Consider the following 17,415-nt stretch of genomic DNA (forward strand, 5'->3'; position numbering starts at 1 on the left):
GCCGGGACCCTCTGACCTGGGGTTGTCTGGGGTTGTTGGCAGGGAGGGGGAGGGCATTCCAGAATGAGGGAACAGCAAAGGGCCCCAGAGGGCCAGAGGCTGGCTCAGACCACGTCCCTCCCTTGCTCAAAATTTCCCACTGCGCCAGAATCAATGCCAGGCTCCTGCTGCTGCCCCCCAGGCCCTGCGGACGTGGCCTCCCCTCCCACCTCTCGGCCTGGACTCACTGGCTGCCTGCTGTGCCAGCAGCAGGGCTGCTGCCCGCTGAGCCCTCTGCCTGGACCCCCTCCCCCGACCTTCCTGAAGCCGGTTCTTTCTCATCAGTAGTCTGCTCAGACGCCACCTCCTCGGAGGGGCCTTCCCAACCTTGAAACAGTGCCCACCCCCCACCTCCCTTCCCTATTGTCCAGCTCAATTTCTCCTCCCATTGCAGGGCCTGCTGATGTTAGAACCCGTGACATTAGAGCCTCGCGTCCCCTCCCTGGCACAGGGCCTGGCGCCTGGCGCCACCCCCCACCCCCCGCACTGCCCCATTGTGGCTGGACCAGGTGGGAGGGAGACAGGAGGCCAGACGGTCATCTAAGGTGGAAGTTGCGGGGAGCCCCGGCCTGGCTCAGGGCTGAGGATTTGATTTCATGGACTCCTGGGAGCCATGGGAGTTTTCTGAGCGAGGGAGTGACCTGCCGTCTCCAAGTAGAGACCCCAGGGCCTTCCCACGCCCCCTGCCCGACCCCAGTTGATGCTGCTGATGGTGGTGGTGACAGCAGCTGGATGGACTGAGCGCCCACAGCACAGACGCCAGGGCCTTGCTGAGCCGTCCCTGCAGAATCTCCCAGACCCTCACTGTGCGATGTACCATTAGCATCTCCATTTAGCAGATGGGGAAACTGAGGCACCAAGTCCCTGGAGCTGAACCGTGCTCTCCCCCCACCCGTCAGTTGACCCTCCCTGGGTAAGAGGGATGCAGGGACTCTTCCCCAGCAGAGACTCTCACCTAGGCCTGTGGGGCCTGTGCCCTGCCCGCCACGGGCGAGATGCCGCCAAACCCCTGCGCACAGCTGCCACGGGGATTTTTAATAACGGGAGTGATTTTTGCATGATGAATGAGACGCTGCCGTTGTGTACATAACGAAGCCCTAATGTTTTCAAATCCCCATTTAAGGAGCTGATCTCACCCCGTAATGAATTTCAGATCACATCGCAGAGCTTTCGTCCATCCATCTTCTCCCTGGGGCGCCCACCCGCCTTGGCACCGCAAGGGTGGGACCTGGCAAGGGTGGGCTCTGCATCCCCCGATGGGCCGATGGGCCTAGCGCAAGCCTAGCACAGAGCCGGGGCCAGCGAGGGTTTGCTGATTGAATGTGCGATCAGGAGGGTGTGGGCGGAAGCGCACAAGTGGTTCTGACATGGGGCCTCTCGTGGAGCCGTGGCCCCTGAGGCTCAGCCTGGGCCAGGGAGGAGAATGGGGGCCAGAGATGGAGAGTGTAGGGTGGGCTAGAGAAGGCGGCACGAGGCCCCTGGGGTGGGTCGTTTATCCAGGCTTTAGGGCTGGGCCTGCCCTCTGCAGGGTTAGAGGCCTGGGGTGTGGCAGCTCAGGCTTCTGCCTTTTACCCAACTGGTACCCTCTCAGGGATTCAGTTTCCCCATCTTCCCGCTGGGGCCTGGCCCCTTTCAGCCCTGCATTTGGCGATTGTGCCGGTGGCTGGGGCCTGGGCGGCAGGGCAGGCCGCACCAAGCTGACTGGATTGGGCTCTCCTGGGGCCGGGCACCCAGCCCTGGGGCCCATGGGGCGCCATATCTGGGTGTTCAGTAGTCCCTAGAGCCCAGACCCAGGTGCCTTCCCGGGCTGAGAAGCACACCTCCCAGCCCCCCAGGCCTCAAGCTCACCCTTCACCCCCAGCCCCCTCCCTGCCCAGGGTTTCCTCGGCGACATCTCTGCCCAGCAGTCCCTCCTGTCCCCCGGTGACGAAGGCCCCAGAGTGTGAGGGGCACAGGAGTCTTCTGCCTGCGGAGTCTGTGGCTGGGCCTCAGTTTCCCCATCTGTCAATGGGGGTGACAGTGGGATAAAGTGCAGGCACCTGGTGAGGTCTCCCACTGAACACTCGTGCCAAACGCAGAGGGAGGCACTGTTACCGACCTTGGACAGATGAGGAAACTGAGGCACAGAGAGACGTGAGCTAGAAGGGGTGGAGGAGCTGGGGGAGGGGACTCAGGTCTCCCAGGGCTGGGTCAGCCCTGTCCCCAGGAGCCGGGCTCCCACACAGCCCAGGAAAGCCAGGGCAGGGCTGAGGGCAGCCTGGCAAGGCCTCACAGCCCCTACTTGGCTGAGAGAGTGGCTTTGCCTCTACCAGCCTTCTTCTCTGTTCCTGCGCCATGGGGGCTGGCGAGGCGGCTCTGAGCTTCTGCTCCCCTCTGCCTGTGAGATCTGGGGCCAGTTGCTTAATCGCTCTGGCCTTCAGTCCCATCCTGTCCCAGCCCGTCCTGTGTCCCCCTCAACCCTGCCTCCTCCTCACGACTCTCAGAGGCCAGTTCTGAGGCTCGGAGAGATTAAGTGACTTGCCCAAAGCCACCAGCCAGCTTGTGGGCAGGATTTCTGGGAAGAGAAATCCCAGAAGGGGGTGAGCAGTGAAGGAGGAATGGGGGGGTGGGGGGAGATGGAGGGGCGGGCCCACGGCCGGTCAGGGTCTCCCGCCCTCTGGCAGGGGCATAGCTGCCCCCCTCTCCCCCTGGCCACAGGCCTCCTCGTGTTCCTGTAAATAATTAATTAGCCCCTGCTTGCTTGTTTGTTTAGCGTGAGGAATGCTGCCCCACTGAGATGCGTTTATTGCTGAATAAATTTAAATATCTAATCTTCCCTTCATGAATATTACAGCACCCTAAATGGCGGCCAACACACCCCGAGCACCTTGGCAAATGGCCCCGGCGGGAGACTGCCCGCCTTCCGCCCCTGCTGGCTGCAGCCCCTGCCCTCTCCCCGTGCCCTCCCGACCCCGGACTTGTGGGCAGGGGCTGGCTGTGAGCTGAAGGCCCTGAGGCTGAGTGCGGGGTGTGATGAAGCTGTGCTGTTGGCAGGAGGCTGGGGTGGGGTCCTAAGCAGGGGGGCTGGGCTTATGTGGGGGAAGGGCCTGGGACCAGGGCGGAGGGTCATGGCTGGAGCAGAGGGCGGAAGGGAGCATCTGAGGAGCCCAGGAAGGAGGCAGGAGAGATCGGGGAGGCAGGAGGATGGAGAGGGGGTCTCGAAGGCAGCCCTGCTGTGGGCGCAGCTCAACAGTCAAGCCAGATGAGTGGCCCAGACCACTCAGCAATGGGAGGCCCCCGAAGCAGTCCCTCTGCTGGGAGGCGCATGCGTTGATATGGGGAGGGGGACGGGAGCCACCCTGCAGGACCCGGCAGTGAGGAGGGTGTGGAGACAGCAGGCGTAAGCAATGTCTTCCAAAAGTGTTTGACAAGGAGGGCAGACAGAGCCAGATAGCCCAGGGTGGGAGGGAGGTTGGGGTGGGAAGGGAGAGACAGGCCCTTTCACGGTCCTAGAGGAAGGAGAGTGGTCCAGCTGTGTGCCCTTGGGCAAGTGGCTCACCCTCTCTGTGCCTCGATTTCTACTTCTCTAAAGCAGGAAAAATAAGAGCCCCTCCGAGGGTGGCTGTGAGGATCAAAGACAACGGTGGATGTCAATTGCTCAGCGCCCGGCAGGGGCTCAATAAGAGGCTGTTGAGGCTGAAATTAAGGCGCCAGATCGAGGAGCTTAAAGGTGGAGGAGCGGGGAGGGGGCTGAGGGAGGAGGCAGAGCGGCCTCGGGGAATCTTCTGGTGGAGGAAGGGTTCAGCTGTGACCTGGTGGAGAGACACCTGAGGAAGGCCCCATTGCCCGCGTGGGTTCAGTCTCCCCGGGAGAGACCCCGGTTTCTGCTGACTCGGGGGGGGGGGGGCTGAGCTGGAGGACTGAGGTTTGGATGTGGCTGAGGGCCCAGGGAGGGGCCCGAGGGTCAGCTGGTATGAAGTGAGGACACCCCCTCCCACCAGGGGCCAGGGCTGAGGGCTTTTTCCAGCTGCCCAGAGTCAGGTGGGGAGGGGGGAGGAGGGACGTCTCCCTCGGATGGGACCCCAGGACGCCTCCTCCTGGTCTCTGAGGCTCAGCTCAGCCCAACATGGGAGCCAGAACAGGGCCTGGGGTCAGAGCCAGGGCAGCTGCAGGTTGTGTGGGAGACAGGGGAAGGGGTGGCCCTTTGGGATCTGGCTAAGGACAGCAGGGCGCGGGGTCCCCTCTGGCACTCAGAAGTAGGAGAGCAACAGGGCTGGTGTGTGGACAGGGACGGGGGCAGGCGGAGGGGGCCAGGCTGCCGCGACCCTGAATGCAGCGCCAGTCTGTGCTCTGGCTTGTTGGAGGGAGGGTGGGGCAAGGGTGGGGCAGGGGTGGGGCCTGCCCCTCATCTCTGCTTTGGGGAAACTGCTCTCCCGAGGCCTGCACAGCAGTCACATGGTCCCCGCCCAGTTCTGGCCGCTGCTGGAGAGGCTGCAGCCCAAGGCCTCTGCTAGCTCCCTCCTCCTCCCACCTCGTGCCCCCAGGTCAGCCCCAAGGGCCTGGCTGCAGGCCTGTCCACTTCTGCAGGAAACATTAAGTCCCTGAAACGCAGCTCCACTTCCGCAGGGCCCCACAGTGGGCTGAGGTCGCCTGCAGGGCGGATAGCACGGGGAGATGGCAGGCGGCCGGGTGCCAAGTGGCTGACACCAGGAAAGCCGGCTCAGACACACCCCTGTGCCCACCCCCATACACCCTGAGCACACCTTGCCTGATCTCCCGCCTCCATTACACTCTCAGGTGCACACACATGGAGCACGTCCCCATACTGCCACACTGTCCTACTAACAGCCAACACGCACATCACCTTCACCCGTGCCAAGCACTGGCTTAAGCACCTTCCAGGAATTAAGTCGCTTAATCCTTCCGATAGCCCTATGGGGGGGGTGGGCAAGTGTCTACTATTATGCCATTTTCCAGATGGGACAATTGAGGTCCAGAGAGGTTAAGTGATGCACCCTGGTCTCACATCTGTGACCGGCAGAGCTGGGATTTGAACCCAGGCTGCCCAGCTCCACAGCCCCTGCTGTTGCACAGAGTGCTGGCTGGTCCTGACACCCCACGCAGAGGGGACACACTGCGCAGGAACACAACACACCCGCTTTGCGGCACCTGGCCGCGCAGCGCGCCGGCCGCCGCGGGCCCTACTCTCCGCTCCTCCCAGGGCTGCAGCGGCCCTTAGCCCCGCCCAGGAGAGGACGGGGCGGGGACCCAGTGCCGCAGCCCCTCCCAGGGTTCCCCCAGCATCCACCCCACCCCTGGGATGCTCCGGGAAATCGCCTGGTGCCTGCTTCAGTGAAGTCGCAAAATTAGGTTTAATTGGGCCCCACAGGGCACAAAAGAAAACAGAAGAAAGAGGGGGTAGTCCAGCTGGTGTCCCTGGACCTGTGCCAAGACGTTGGGGGTGGGGCCGTGATGAAGGAGGAAGGGCCTGGTTTGCGCATCTGTAAAATGGGGAAGTGATGGTCTTTCCAGCTGCCCGGCAGTGTGAGCGCCCGGCGGCTGGTGCCCAAGGAGCTGCTGGCACAGGCCGGGGTGTGATCGGAGCTCGGGAGCTGCCGGGGGTGCGTCACGTCCTCCTGGCCAGGATGCCAACTCCCACGCTGAGGAGGGGTCACTGACCCTACTTTCCAGATGAGGCCGTGGACGCTCGGAGACGGGAAGGGACTTGCCAATGTGCCCCATTGTCACAGCCCATGAGGGGCGAGTCCGGACTTGATCCGGGCCTGCCCGCGGCCGAGCCGCCTCTCCTGCCGGGGCCCCTCCGGCCGTGGCGCCGAGGCGAGGTGGGGCCGAGGAAGCGTCTCCTCCGCGCCTCCCGCCGCGCCCGAGTTGTTTATGTGGGCCGGGGTCCCCAGGGTCCCTGGCGAGGCCCGGGAGCCGCCCGTGGAAAAACAAGCCCAGGCCTGGCTCCAATTAAGCCGGATGCGCTAACAAGGCGGCTCGGTAACGAGCAGGGCTGCGCGCCTGCAGACACCTGCGCGGCCTTGGGCCACCTCCCCGCGTGGCGCAGGGAAGGGTCTGGAAGACACAGGATCAAGGTCTGGACCGGATCTGCCACTTGTAACTAGGTGGCCTCGCTTTCCCCATCTGTAAAGTGGGACCTAGAGTTTGGCGCGGCCCCGAGGGCCTCGTCCGGGGAGGTCAGCTTTGGGGTCGGGTGCGCGGTGTGGATCGGCGCTCCCGGGCTCCTCGTGCGGAGGCCGCGACTGGTTGCGGACCCCGCCGCGCGTGCAGGCCGCAGCCGGGAGGGCGGACTTCCCGCAGCCGCGCCCTCGCCCCTACGGCGCGGCAGGGAAAGAGCAGGGCGGGCCGGGCGCGCCCCCTGCCGGCCGCCCCGCGCCGCTTCCCGCCAGGCCCGCTGCCGCCGCGCTCTGCGCCTCGGTTTCCCCAGATGTGAAACAAGTCGGGGGCGGGGTGATGGGTGGGCCTCAGCCTTCTCCTCCGTAAACGGGCTCGGGGAGACGCGGGGAGCCCCGCGGCTCACTGCCCCGCTCCCCTGCAGTGGACGGGTGCATTCACCGGGCCGCCGGACCCCTGCTCACCGACGAGTGCCGGACCCTGCAGAGCTGCGAGACCGGCAAGGCCAAGATCACCTGCGGCTACCGGCTGCCGGCCAAGTGTGAGTCCCCGACACCCCCCCACCGTGGGGCGCAGAGGGGGCGCCTTGTGTCATTTGGGGTTTAGGGTTGCAGCCCACACGGAATTGCTGGAGGCCTCCTCAGGGGCCACGTCTTAACCTGGAGCTCCAGGACCTGGTCCCCCCTCGCGCACCCCAGGAAGCAGGTTGGGGGAGAGGGGAGGCGGGGAGGCTGGGGAGGGGCAGGGACCTGAAAGGAGGGGAAGAGCTAAGGGGGCCCCGCCTTCGCGCACCCACTGGCGCCCCATGTCTCGGCCGGGTCCATACAGATGCGGGCAGAGGGCCCAGCGCGGGCCTGCGCGTGTCTATGAGGTTTGGGCTGGCGGGTCAGTGTGCACGCGCGGATTTAGGCTCAAGCGCACACCTCCGTGCCCACATGGATGGGGTCCTCCCTCGGGGAGTCTCAGGACTTGGCGGGGAGAGGGCCTGTCTCCTGTCCCCTCCAGGGCCCAGGCCGGCAGGGGGAGAGAGCCGAGGACTGCGTGGAGACCCCGGCCGCTCTGAGCCCGTCGCCTCCCGCAGATGTCATCCACACGGTGGGGCCCATCGCCCACGGGGAGCCCAGCGCCAGCCAGGCTGCCGAGCTCCGCAGCTGCTACCTGAACAGCCTCGACCTGCTGCTGGAGCATCGGCTCCGCTCGGTGGTGAGGGGCGGGCGCCGGGGGGGCGGGGCAGGGCGGCCTGGAGCTGGGGAGGCGGGCGGGGAGGGACGCTGACCCCCATCCCCTCTCGCTCCCGCGCCGGCTCCAGGCCTTCCCCTGCATCTCCACCGGCGTGTTCGGTGAGTGGGGTCTGGAGAAGGGCGGGCGGGCGGGCGTGGGCGGTGGGCGGGTCCAGACGCGGGGCGGGGCCGGGGCGGGGGCCTGGAGCGCGAAGGGGGCGGGGCGGGCGGGCAGGGAGAGTTGGGCGGGTGGCGCGGCGGCGAGGGGGCGGGCCAGAGCCCCGGACTCACGCCCGCCCCGCCCCACCCCGCCCCCGGGTCCCCAGGCTACCCCAATGAGGCGGCGGCCGAGGTAGTGCTGGCCGCGCTGCGCGAGTGGCTGGAGCAGCACAAGGACAAGGTGAGTCCCGGGCGCAGTTGAGGGGCCCGGGGTGGGGTGGCGGGGCGCATCCCGGCCCCGCTGACCAGCCCTGTCAGTCGTCGCTGAAAGCGAGGCTGCGCCGCCCCCTCCGCATCCCCTCTCCTTCCCTGGGCTCCTGCTTCCCTGCCCGGGGCCGGGCTGGGCGCGCCCCTTGAGCCCCTGCTGTGCAGGGTGTGGCGTGAGCGCTGCTCAGGGCGGGCGGGCGCCCCAAAGGCAAGGCAGGGGCGGGGGCCATGAGGCCGAGAAGCCCAGGCTGAGCAGGCCCTGGCGCAGGTGGACCGGCTGATCATCTGCGTGTTCCTGGAGAAGGACGAAAGCATCTACCGGGAGCGGCTCCCCCACTACTTCCCCGTGGGTACGTACCGCGGCGCCCCGCTCACCAGCGCCCCCACATCCACCCCCGCCCCGGGCAGGGTCTCACTGTCCTCTGCCTTCCAGCCTGACGGTACCCGCCACCCACCCTGCCCAGGACTGGTAAGCCGGGCCTGGCCCGCGTGTGGCTGCCCACTAACCCGCCCACTAACACGCGCGCACCCTCCGTCCGCTCACCCCCACGCAGGGAAGCCAGGGGGGCAGCCTGGGAGGCTGGGGGAACCCACCGCCGCCTGACCTCTTTGCTCCTTCCACAGACTCGCCTGGGCCCGCCGGACCTCGCTCCCAGCTCTAAGAGGGCACCGAAGCCTGCAGCTGGGCCTGGACCTGGCCACCCCCTTCTTCCCCTCAGCCCCCTGCCCCCAGAAGCCGTCTAATAAAGACCACCCTTGTTGCAGCTCCCACTGTCCGGCCCTGGCTGGGGGTGAGGGAGGCAGCCCCAGGGTGTGGACAGGTGCTTGGGCTTCAAGGGGCCGGCGGGAGCTCCAGGAGCCAGGCAGGGGAGGCACGGCCTGACGGCAGAGGTGGGCAGCAGCACTTCACATTTATTGAGGGCCTGCCCCCAAGGAGCTCACAGCCTGGGGGCCGAGACCCCACGTGTGCTGGGATAGGGGAGAGAGAAGAGGTGAAGGCAAAGGCAGGCAATGCAGGGACACGGTGGCCCAAGCAAAGGGGTGCAAAGCAGGCCTAGGCAGGGGACCGGGGGGGGGGGGGGGGGGGGGGGCGGGCGGAACCAAGCACAGGCTGGAAGGCTGCCCCACCCCACCAGGCTGGCACCACCTGGGGGTGCACTGGGGGTGCCCCAGCTCCTCCACCTGCCCTGAGCCAGGCCCCCCAGTATGTCAGCCCTCTCTACCCCAGACTCCTCAACCATGCAGACCACTGATGGGGTCTGGGGCCCTGGCCTGAAGAGCAGAGTGGAGGCGCAGCCTATGAGGGGCAGCTTGAAGCCTTGGTGCTCCTGGGTCCCTGGGCAAGTCCCCAAGAACTTCCAAATTCCCATGGAAGCCCCTGGGCCAGCTAAGGAGGGAAGGGGGAAGGCCTGACGGGCAGGAAGCAGAACCCCACTAACCAGGAGAGCTCCCCAAGAAGCTTAGCCCCCTCAAAACTGCTCCTGGCAGGGAGGCTGGGGGTGGCCAGGTGGAGGGCCAAGAGGAACCCACCTGGGGGGAAGGGGGACAGCTAGACACACAGCAGCCAGGCGGGCAGCAGAGCAGGGACACGCACACACGCGCCTCACCACCAGCATCCCCTTTAATAAAACACGGAAGGTTGTGTGACAGGGAGGGGGGAGTGAAATATGACCATTTACAACCACAGAAAAACCTCTGTACATGTCTAGCGCCTGGCAGAGGGGGCAGGCAGGGCAGCGGCGGGCCGGGCCAGCCCTATTTGTAGAGGATGTCGTAGTGTCCAGGCCGGTAGAGAAGGTAGACCTTGGGCTCGGAGCCCTCGGGGAAGATGTGCGGGTTGGTGGTACCGCCCTCACCGCGGTCCATGTACTCCACCTGGATGGAGACGCTGAGGGCCTGCGCCAGCGCGATGATGTGGATGTGGTCGCTCTCCTTGCACATGGGCTCCACCTCCTGCGGCAGGCACGGGCCGGTCAGGGCCCAGGGCCCGGAGCCCAACCCCCGCCGCCCCACCACTGACCCCACTGCTTCCCCGACCTGAGGCAAGGAGAGGGGTCCCAAGTCTGAGAAGTGGGGCGGGGCGCACCTGCTGGCAGAACTCCTTGACCGTCCGCCCGCCCTCGATGAAGTGCTCGAAGAACTTGCTCTCGCGCTGCAGGTAGCCCGAGGTGAGCAGCCGCAGGTAGACCACCAGGTAGTCCGAGGTGCTCTGGTCGTTGAAGGAGGCCAGCAGGTCGGCCACTGAGGTCTGCTTTTCCACCTGCTCGATCAGGTCCATGAACTGCCGCCGCGGGGGACAGAGGGCCAGATGACGGAAGAGACGGGGCCACCCTGCCATGGCCAGGCCACCCACCGCCCACGCTCCACCCTGGCTGAGCGGGCCACAGGCCGGCTGGGCTCACCGTGTTGTGGAAATCCTCAATTGTGAACTCGGTGAAGCCCTGGGACACCAGGTCCTCTTTGCTCTTGGCAGACACAGCCTTGAACCTGCGGTGGGAGGGCAAGGGAGGCGGGCATGGGCTCCTCAGCCAGCCCAGGGGAGGCAGACGGGCCGGCACTGGGAGCCCCCACCCCCAGCTCAGAAGAGAAGCCCCCAGCAGGAGCCCAGCCTACCGTCTGGCCTCAGGTGGCACAGCAGCTCCTAGCCACCCAGAGGGAGGAGGGAGCCCCCGCCCCTCACAGAGCCCACGCCCACCCTCTCTGTGCCCAGCGCCCGCCCTCCTCACCGCTGCAATTCCTTGCTGTCGTCCAGCAGCGCCTCCAGGTGGGAGAAGCCGAAGGCTCGATAGAAGCAGTTCCCATCAGGCCTGGTCTTGCGGATGTACGAGTACTTTTTGTGGAGGTCCTGCAGAGAGGCAGCCCCCACCCACCCCCCTGCCCATCAACACCAGGCCAGAACCAGGGTGGGCCCAGGACCCCCCCCCCAACAAAGGTCACCTCACAGCATGTGGCAGCCGAGCTCCAGGCAGCCACCTGCCATCCTTGGCTGCTGACTCTGGTGATGGGAGTCACTTAGGGACCCACAGGAAACTATGACTTAGGGACACACTGGTTGCACGAGTCGCCAAAGTAGTCACCAGCCACTGGGCCTGCCATGCTGCTGGCCTGCAGGGCTGTCTGTTCATTAAAACGGGCAAGCAAATGGGTCCCTGACCAACCCAGCTTTCCCAGTGACCCAAGTCTTTTCAAACCATGAGGGCTCAAAGGCGAGCAAGTTAGGGTGCAGGGTGCACGCCGGGCTCCACACTGCTCGTCTGAGGGCCCCACTGCACAGCCCAGGGGCGGGAAACAGCCTCCCTCCGTCTCCTTCTAAACTCTACCCTGCCCGCTCGCAGGTACCATCTCCAGTCCATCTCTTCCAGTTTCCTCCCCAAACTCCATGGAATTTCTTCTGTCTGTCGGACCTCCCCACACAGTGTGCCATTAGTGCCGCCTGGCCTGGGCACCCTCCCCTTTTCCCCTACGGCTATTTCATACCTTTTCCATTCTCTTTGACCCCACCCGTCTTCCTGATGACTTGGCTTCCTTCCTAACTGAGGACTTTTGCTGAGAACCCCTCTGCCACCACCAGCACGCTCGCCCTTGGCCTTCTCTCCTGATCCCCGGAGTGTCTGAGGCTGCCACCAGAGCCGCCCTCGGCTCCGCACCAGAGGCCGTCCCTCCCTTGGGCTCAAGGACGTGGTTCCAGGAAGTCTCCCCCTCCCTATTGGTTTAGACCCAAAAGCATATAAACACAAGGCTAGTTCTCACTTAAAAAAAAAAAATCCTTTGCTTCACATGAATTCCTTTCCAAGTCCACCCAATTGCTCTGCTCTCCTTTCCTTTACAGCAACTTGTCTCCATTCTCCCCTGTGAACTCAATCCAGGCAGGCGCTTACTCTCGGTCAGGTCACAGACACCCTCCTAAGTCTGAGGGTCAAGCCCACTCCTCTCCAGACGGGCCCCTCGGCAGCATCCACCCCACGCCACCACCCACCCCGAGACACCACCACCAGGCCCTCCTCCTCCATACTTGCCTTCACGGCCTGCACACCCCACGCTTTCTGCTTCTCCTCTTACCTCACTGCTGCTGCCCCTCATCTCTCTAACCTGTGACGGGGGGCTGCCACCAAACCACAGAGCACCCTTCCTCAGACACCGTGTGTCACCCGCCGGACGATGGTCATGCCACACACCCCTCCCCAGTGCACGACCCTGCTCAGGCCTGGGACAGCTTCCGCTTGTTGCCTAGACTCACTCTCTTGATGGCACGGGTCTTGGGATTTAAAGAGCCCCAAGTGTAACTCTTCGCCTGCCTGGATCTCAGCCCTCAACTCCAATCTCCACCCACACGTCCAACTGCCTCGCCCACACCTCCTCTGAACTGCCAGCCCCACACGCGGTCCTGACCTCCCCACCCCCTGCTCCTCACAGCCTTAACCCATTAACTGCAACCCCGCCTTTCAGCTGTTCAAGCCCAAACCTCAGTCACCGCCCGCCGGATCCTCCCTCACCACATCCAATCCACCACAAACCCTGAGAGCTCCATCCTCACCACATCCAGGATCCAACCTTTCCACCTCTCAACTCACCGCGCTGCCCCACCCACTCCTGCCCCCACCTGGCCGCTCAGTCTATTCCCACCCCGGCCGCCAGGCACCCGAGAAACCTGCTACTGCTCCGCATCTCCCTCCAGTCCTTTCTCCAGCTACAGGGTCCCCTCGTCTCCCCCTCTCCTGCTCCAGCCACTCTGGCCTCCATGCCGCTCCTCAACCTGGCCAGCCCACCCCTGCCCGGGCCTCAGCCTGCACTGCTCTGCCCAGGCGGCCACGACCTGCCCCCTGGCCTCTCAGTTCATCACTCAAACGCCACCCTTCACGAAGCACTCTATTTAAACCTGCCAACCTCCCTACTCCGTCTCCTGGTCCTGCCTCGCCTTTCCCCCAGCACTGACCACCTTCCCACACACACATTCCAGTGACCTCTGGTTTCCTATCTGGCCACCAGGACCTGTAAGCTTCCCGATGGCAGGAGCCTGTCGGCTGTGGTCACCGCTCTATCTCCAGTCCCTACGACAGTGCCAGCCCACAGCATGTGCTGGTAAGCGTTAAATCAACAGCACACAACTGGTACAAAGAGCCCAAGTCTCCGTGGCCACCAGAACCGCTACCAGAATCATCCTGAGCACTTAGTCTGTGCCAGGCCCTTCATGAGGGCTAACGCCCATTATCCGGTTCATCCTCCCAGGGACCCAGTGCACAGAGCAGCAAAGTCACCCAGCTCTGTTTGGGCCGCGGCTCCTCCTGGGAGAAAAGGTGGGCTCAGGCCCAGCACAGAGTGGGGGTGCTGGGGGCACTGAGGCAGAGCTCCTGCACAGACAGCACGTAGGGGACACTCGAACATTCACTGAAGGACGCGATGGGAAGAACCTAAGAGGCCCATCTGTCGATTTTACCAAGGTGGCCTAGTGTGACAGGAAGGCCTTGAAATGGGGCCCCACTCTGCTAACCTGCCACATAGGGAAGAGGAGGGACCCGCAGCTTCCTAAGGCTGGGCTGTGCGTGGGTGCCAAGCTCAGCCCCTGGCCACCGTCAGCTTCAACCTCACACTCACCCTGTGAGGCCAACGGAGGCTCCAAGCAGTTCAGCGCGTTGCCTAAGATCACAAAGCTGGAAGTGAAGCCAGCCCTCGAACCCACTTCTGTTGGGCTCCAGAGCCAGTGCCTCATCTCTCCACCGGCCTTCGGGGTAAATCACCGAGCAAGGGGTCAGAGTAGACCACAGGCCACACACAGCTGGATCTGGCCTGTGTGGTGGGTGTGTTGTTTCGCCCACATAGCATTTTTTTTTTTTTTTTTTTTTTTAAAGATTTTATTTATTTATTTTTCCCCCAAAGCCCCAGTACATAGTTGTCTGTCATAGCTGCACATCCTTCCAGTTGCTGTATGTGGGATGCGGCCCCAGCATGGCCGGAGGAGTGGTGCCTCGGTGCGCACCCGGGATCCGAACCCAGGCCGCCGGCAGCGGAGAGCACGCACTTAACCGCTAAGCCACGGGGCCGGCCCCCCACATAGCATTTTAAATTTGAATTAGCTGCCTACTGTTAGAAGTCAAGACATTTCACATCAAAATCATTATTTCTGGCTTGTCTTGGAAAAACCGATCCAGCAACAATAGAGTGAAAAGCAGGGACACTCATTCGCCCCACGAGCTTCCACTCCCTGCTACTGGCTGATGCCAGCTATGGTGCTCGCTGTTCATCACCACACCTGGCACCTTCAGTCACCTGGGTCACCTGCCTGGCCCCTGAAACGGGTGACCTCCAAAGCTCCTCCTTTCAGGTGGAAGGTTCTAAGCCTCTCTGATCTTTGGGGGAAGGCAAGGAGTAACATCTACTAAACCCCAGGCTGTTCCTCCTGGATACTGGTCACACACACCCACCGTCGCATTCCAGCCTCCCGCCTCACAGAGAAGAGAGTGAGGGGTTAAGGGACTTACCTCAGTTTGTAAAGGATGCAGCAGGGCCTTGCACAAAGGTCCGTAGGCCCCTCTGCCCCACTGCTACCTGCCTCTCCACAGAGATCCCCGAGGCAAGCTGTGGGACACGCCCTTGCCACAACCCTCCTCCCCCAGCCAGCCGGCCCACCCGCTCCACTGTGAGCTCTGAGCAGGTCAGCTCCCCCACAGCCCGCACCAGGCCCCACAGGCATCATCTCCCTCAACCGCAAGACCACCCCATCACCCGTTTTACAGATGAGGACCCCACGGCTCAGAGACACCAAAGGACCTGCCAGGATACAGCTGCTGTGTGGAAGTCAGGATGTCAACTGAAGTCTCTCTGATTCCAGAGTCTGGACACTTGTGACCCAGCAACCAGAGGGCTCCCCCAACACCCTACCCTCTCGGCGGCCAGGCCCAGCAAGGAGCAGGTCTGAACAGGCTCGCTCCTGCTCCTGCCCCCAGGGCTCTTCCTGCCCCCTCAGCCAGCCTCCCACCTTGATCTTCTGTTGATAGATGTTGTCATCCTCAGCATACTCCTTGTACAGGACTGAGAGCTCCAGCCGCTCCGAGACCAGAGGGTTCTGCACAGCAATCTGCAGGGAGCAGGAGATCCACCATGCTCTGGCAGGTGGATGGAGAGACCCACACCCTACAGCCAGAACACCTACGTGCGGGGTGCTGCGCCAGTCACCCAGTGGCACGGTGACCCCCCTATAAAGGCATCCACTACCTAGCACAGCATGGAGAGGAAGGGCCTTCCAAAGTAGAGATTAACAGGCCTCAGGCCCAGCCTATGCATCCCCCAGTAGGGCCACTGGCCCCTGCCCCTCACCTCTTGCTGAATTCGGTCCTGCTGAGCCATGATGGCTTCATCATAGGCAAGGCAGTTAACACCTGGAAGAAGGAAGCAGGCCAAGGATTACAGTGCGCCTTGGCTCTCTCCTCTCCAGGCAGCCCGACTGAGGACAACAGCAGCCCAAGGGCAGGAGAGTAGGCCTGGAATTTGGAAGCATGCGTCTTACACCCCACTCCACCCAACTCTGTAATCTCCGCAAAGTCGCTTCCCCTCCTGGGCCTTAGTTTCCTCATCTTTAAAATGAGGGTGGGGAGGTGGTCACCCCGAGGGGTGCTCTTCCAGCCCTAACACCCTTCCCCCCCTGCTTTCTAACATCACTTCCCGGCAGCTCGGGAATGCTCTGGGCCAGGCAGGGTCTCCTGGGGAAAGTAAGACGAGGAGCAGAGTGCTGGGCTGATGAGCGCTTCCTGCGAGCCTGCACTTGACTCCATCACATCCTCCTCCTCTGCTGTCCTGGCTAGTCTTAATGGTGCCCATTTTACAGATAACAAGACCAGTGCAGACGGGTGAAGTAATCTGCTCAAGGTCACGACTAGTAAAGACCTGTGGTCGGACCCAGGTGTGTCTAATTCCAGAGTCTCAGCTCTCCAAACACCCGGGCTCTGCTCCCTCACTGCAGACGCCTTTCCTCAGCTGTGAAGAGGGGCTGATACCACCTCCTGCCTCCCTGGGTGAAATGTCGAGGAGGAGGTGGGACCTTCGAGGCAGACCGTTATCCGCTCATCAGTGAGTTGGGCAGATCCACCCTGTGGACCCCACTCTGAGCAGCCACTGGTGAGGAGCCAGAAGAACCGAATTCCGAATTCCGGCTCTTATGTGATCCTGAACAAATCCCTTCTGAGGGCCTGGGTCTCCCGGCACTCAGTCCCTCGAGTGTGCGGTTAGGTTGGGGTGTGAGTGTGCTGAATGACTTTTACGGCCAATCCTTTGGGGCCTGAGCATCGCGGGTCCTCACCTGGGCCTCGACCCATCCCCGACTCTGCCCTGCAACAGGCCCGTCCCTCCCACCCAAGTGGCCTACTCAGTCCCAGGGCCTAACTCAGGGGCGAAAAAGGAGAAGGTGGCACTCCTCAGCGGTCTAAGAAAACAGTGCCAGGCAGGCGGAAAGGGGCCGCCAGGCCAGAAAAGGGGGCTCCCCGGAAACGAAGGTGCCGCCCTCGGGGGCACACACCGGCGGCCGCCGCAGCATCCCCAGCGGCCCGCCCAGCCCTTTGTGCTCCGAGCCCGGCGGAACTCGCCGCCTCCCGGGCGCGGGCTGCTCCGGAGAAGGCGGGCCGAGCCTAGGCCTCGGTCCGACGGCAAGGGCCGGGGCGGGGGCCGCGGACCCGGCCGGGCGCCCGCGCGGAGAGGCAGGGCGGGGCGGGCGGCCCAGGCCCCGCCCCGGGCGCGCGAGCGGGGAGGGCCGCGGCCTGGGCCCGCCCCGCGGGCCCGCCCGGCCGGGGGTCGCGGCGGCGGCTCCCTCCATTGTGAGGGGGAGGGGAGACGGCGGGGGGAGGGCTGTCCGCGCGCGTCGCCCCCGGCCGCCGGCTGCCGCGGCGCGGCCTCCTCGGGAACGGGCGCCCTGGCCTCGCCCCCGCCAGCCCGGCCCGGACGGCGCCCCCAGCTCAGTACCTTCGGAGTCGCTGCCCAGCGACTCCTGCTTCTGCTGCTGAGGTTCCTCCGCCGCCATCTTTAAACAGCGCCGCACTGCCGACCGCTTCCGGGTTACCAGTTGCCCTCCTCCCGGAAGAGAGCCCCTCCTCGTGGCCCCTCCTCGGCAACGCCCCTAGCAACGGGATCCCCTCGGGCGCTGTCACCTGAGGGGCGCGCAGTCCCTAGGACCGCCCCGCCCACTCTCCGCCCGCGCACCCGCCTGGCTCCATCCTCCCCGTAAACCAAAGCTCCCGGGCGATAAGAGCCTCCCGGAGCCAATCAGTGTTCCTTTCACTGGAGCTGGAAGCGCGGATTGTGTTACTGAGATAAGTGGGGAGATGAAGTTAAAATCACCGAAGGCAGCATTCCTGCCGCGGGCTCAGAACTCAGGGCGGCCACTGCAGTCGGGAGCACCTGGCCGCGGAGACCGGGGACTGCCAACCTCAGGGCCCCGGGCCACCACCGCCCCGGCCATCACCGCCCCTCTCCACGGGGCCGTGCTTCTGAGCCGCTTTGGAGTCCTGCTTCCGGAGGGAGAACGTGTCCCTTGGGGTCAAGGCCCAAGTCTCGGGACCTAACTTTGGACTCTGGACTCTGTGCCCTTCGGGTTATGAGAAAAGCAGGATCTTTTTAAAGGAAAGGAGTT

General features: G+C 64.1%; 2 protein-coding genes across 3 annotated transcripts in view; one reads left to right on the forward strand and one right to left on the reverse strand.

Moving 5' to 3' along the window:
- MACROD1 (mono-ADP ribosylhydrolase 1) overlaps positions 1–8,566 on the forward strand; it is a 147,498-nt gene extending 138,932 nt beyond the window's left edge. The window contains exons 5-11 of one of the 2 annotated variants that reach the window (XM_004437530.3): positions 6,581–6,697; positions 7,238–7,359; positions 7,466–7,496; positions 7,703–7,776; positions 8,071–8,152; positions 8,236–8,271; positions 8,427–8,566. In XM_004437530.3, coding sequence (XP_004437587.1) covers positions 6,581–6,697; positions 7,238–7,359; positions 7,466–7,496; positions 7,703–7,776; positions 8,071–8,152; positions 8,236–8,240 — 431 coding nt within the window. In that variant the 3' untranslated portion in view covers positions 8,241–8,271; positions 8,427–8,566. The remainder of the gene's footprint in view (positions 1–6,580; positions 6,698–7,237; positions 7,360–7,465; positions 7,497–7,702; positions 7,777–8,070; positions 8,153–8,235; positions 8,272–8,426) is intronic. The other variant, XM_014792960.2, reaches the window with a different exon arrangement.
- An 839-nt stretch (positions 8,567–9,405) lies between these two features.
- OTUB1 (OTU deubiquitinase, ubiquitin aldehyde binding 1) lies at positions 9,406–16,864 on the reverse strand. Its single transcript, XM_004437528.3, has 7 exons — positions 16,749–16,864; positions 15,114–15,175; positions 14,776–14,874; positions 10,529–10,647; positions 10,205–10,289; positions 9,889–10,083; positions 9,406–9,755 (listed from the first exon to the last, which is right to left on the reverse strand). Exons 1-7 carry the CDS (start codon positions 16,804–16,806, stop codon positions 9,558–9,560), a joined length of 816 nt encoding a protein of 271 aa, XP_004437585.1. The 5' UTR covers positions 16,807–16,864; the 3' UTR covers positions 9,406–9,557.
- Positions 16,865–17,415: the final 551 nt, after the last annotated feature.

This window comes from Ceratotherium simum, chromosome 34, assembly GCF_057802395.1.
Source record: "Ceratotherium simum simum isolate JZ-2026a chromosome 34, ASM5780239v1, whole genome shotgun sequence".
Classification (NCBI taxonomy): Eukaryota; Metazoa; Chordata; class Mammalia; order Perissodactyla; family Rhinocerotidae; genus Ceratotherium; species Ceratotherium simum.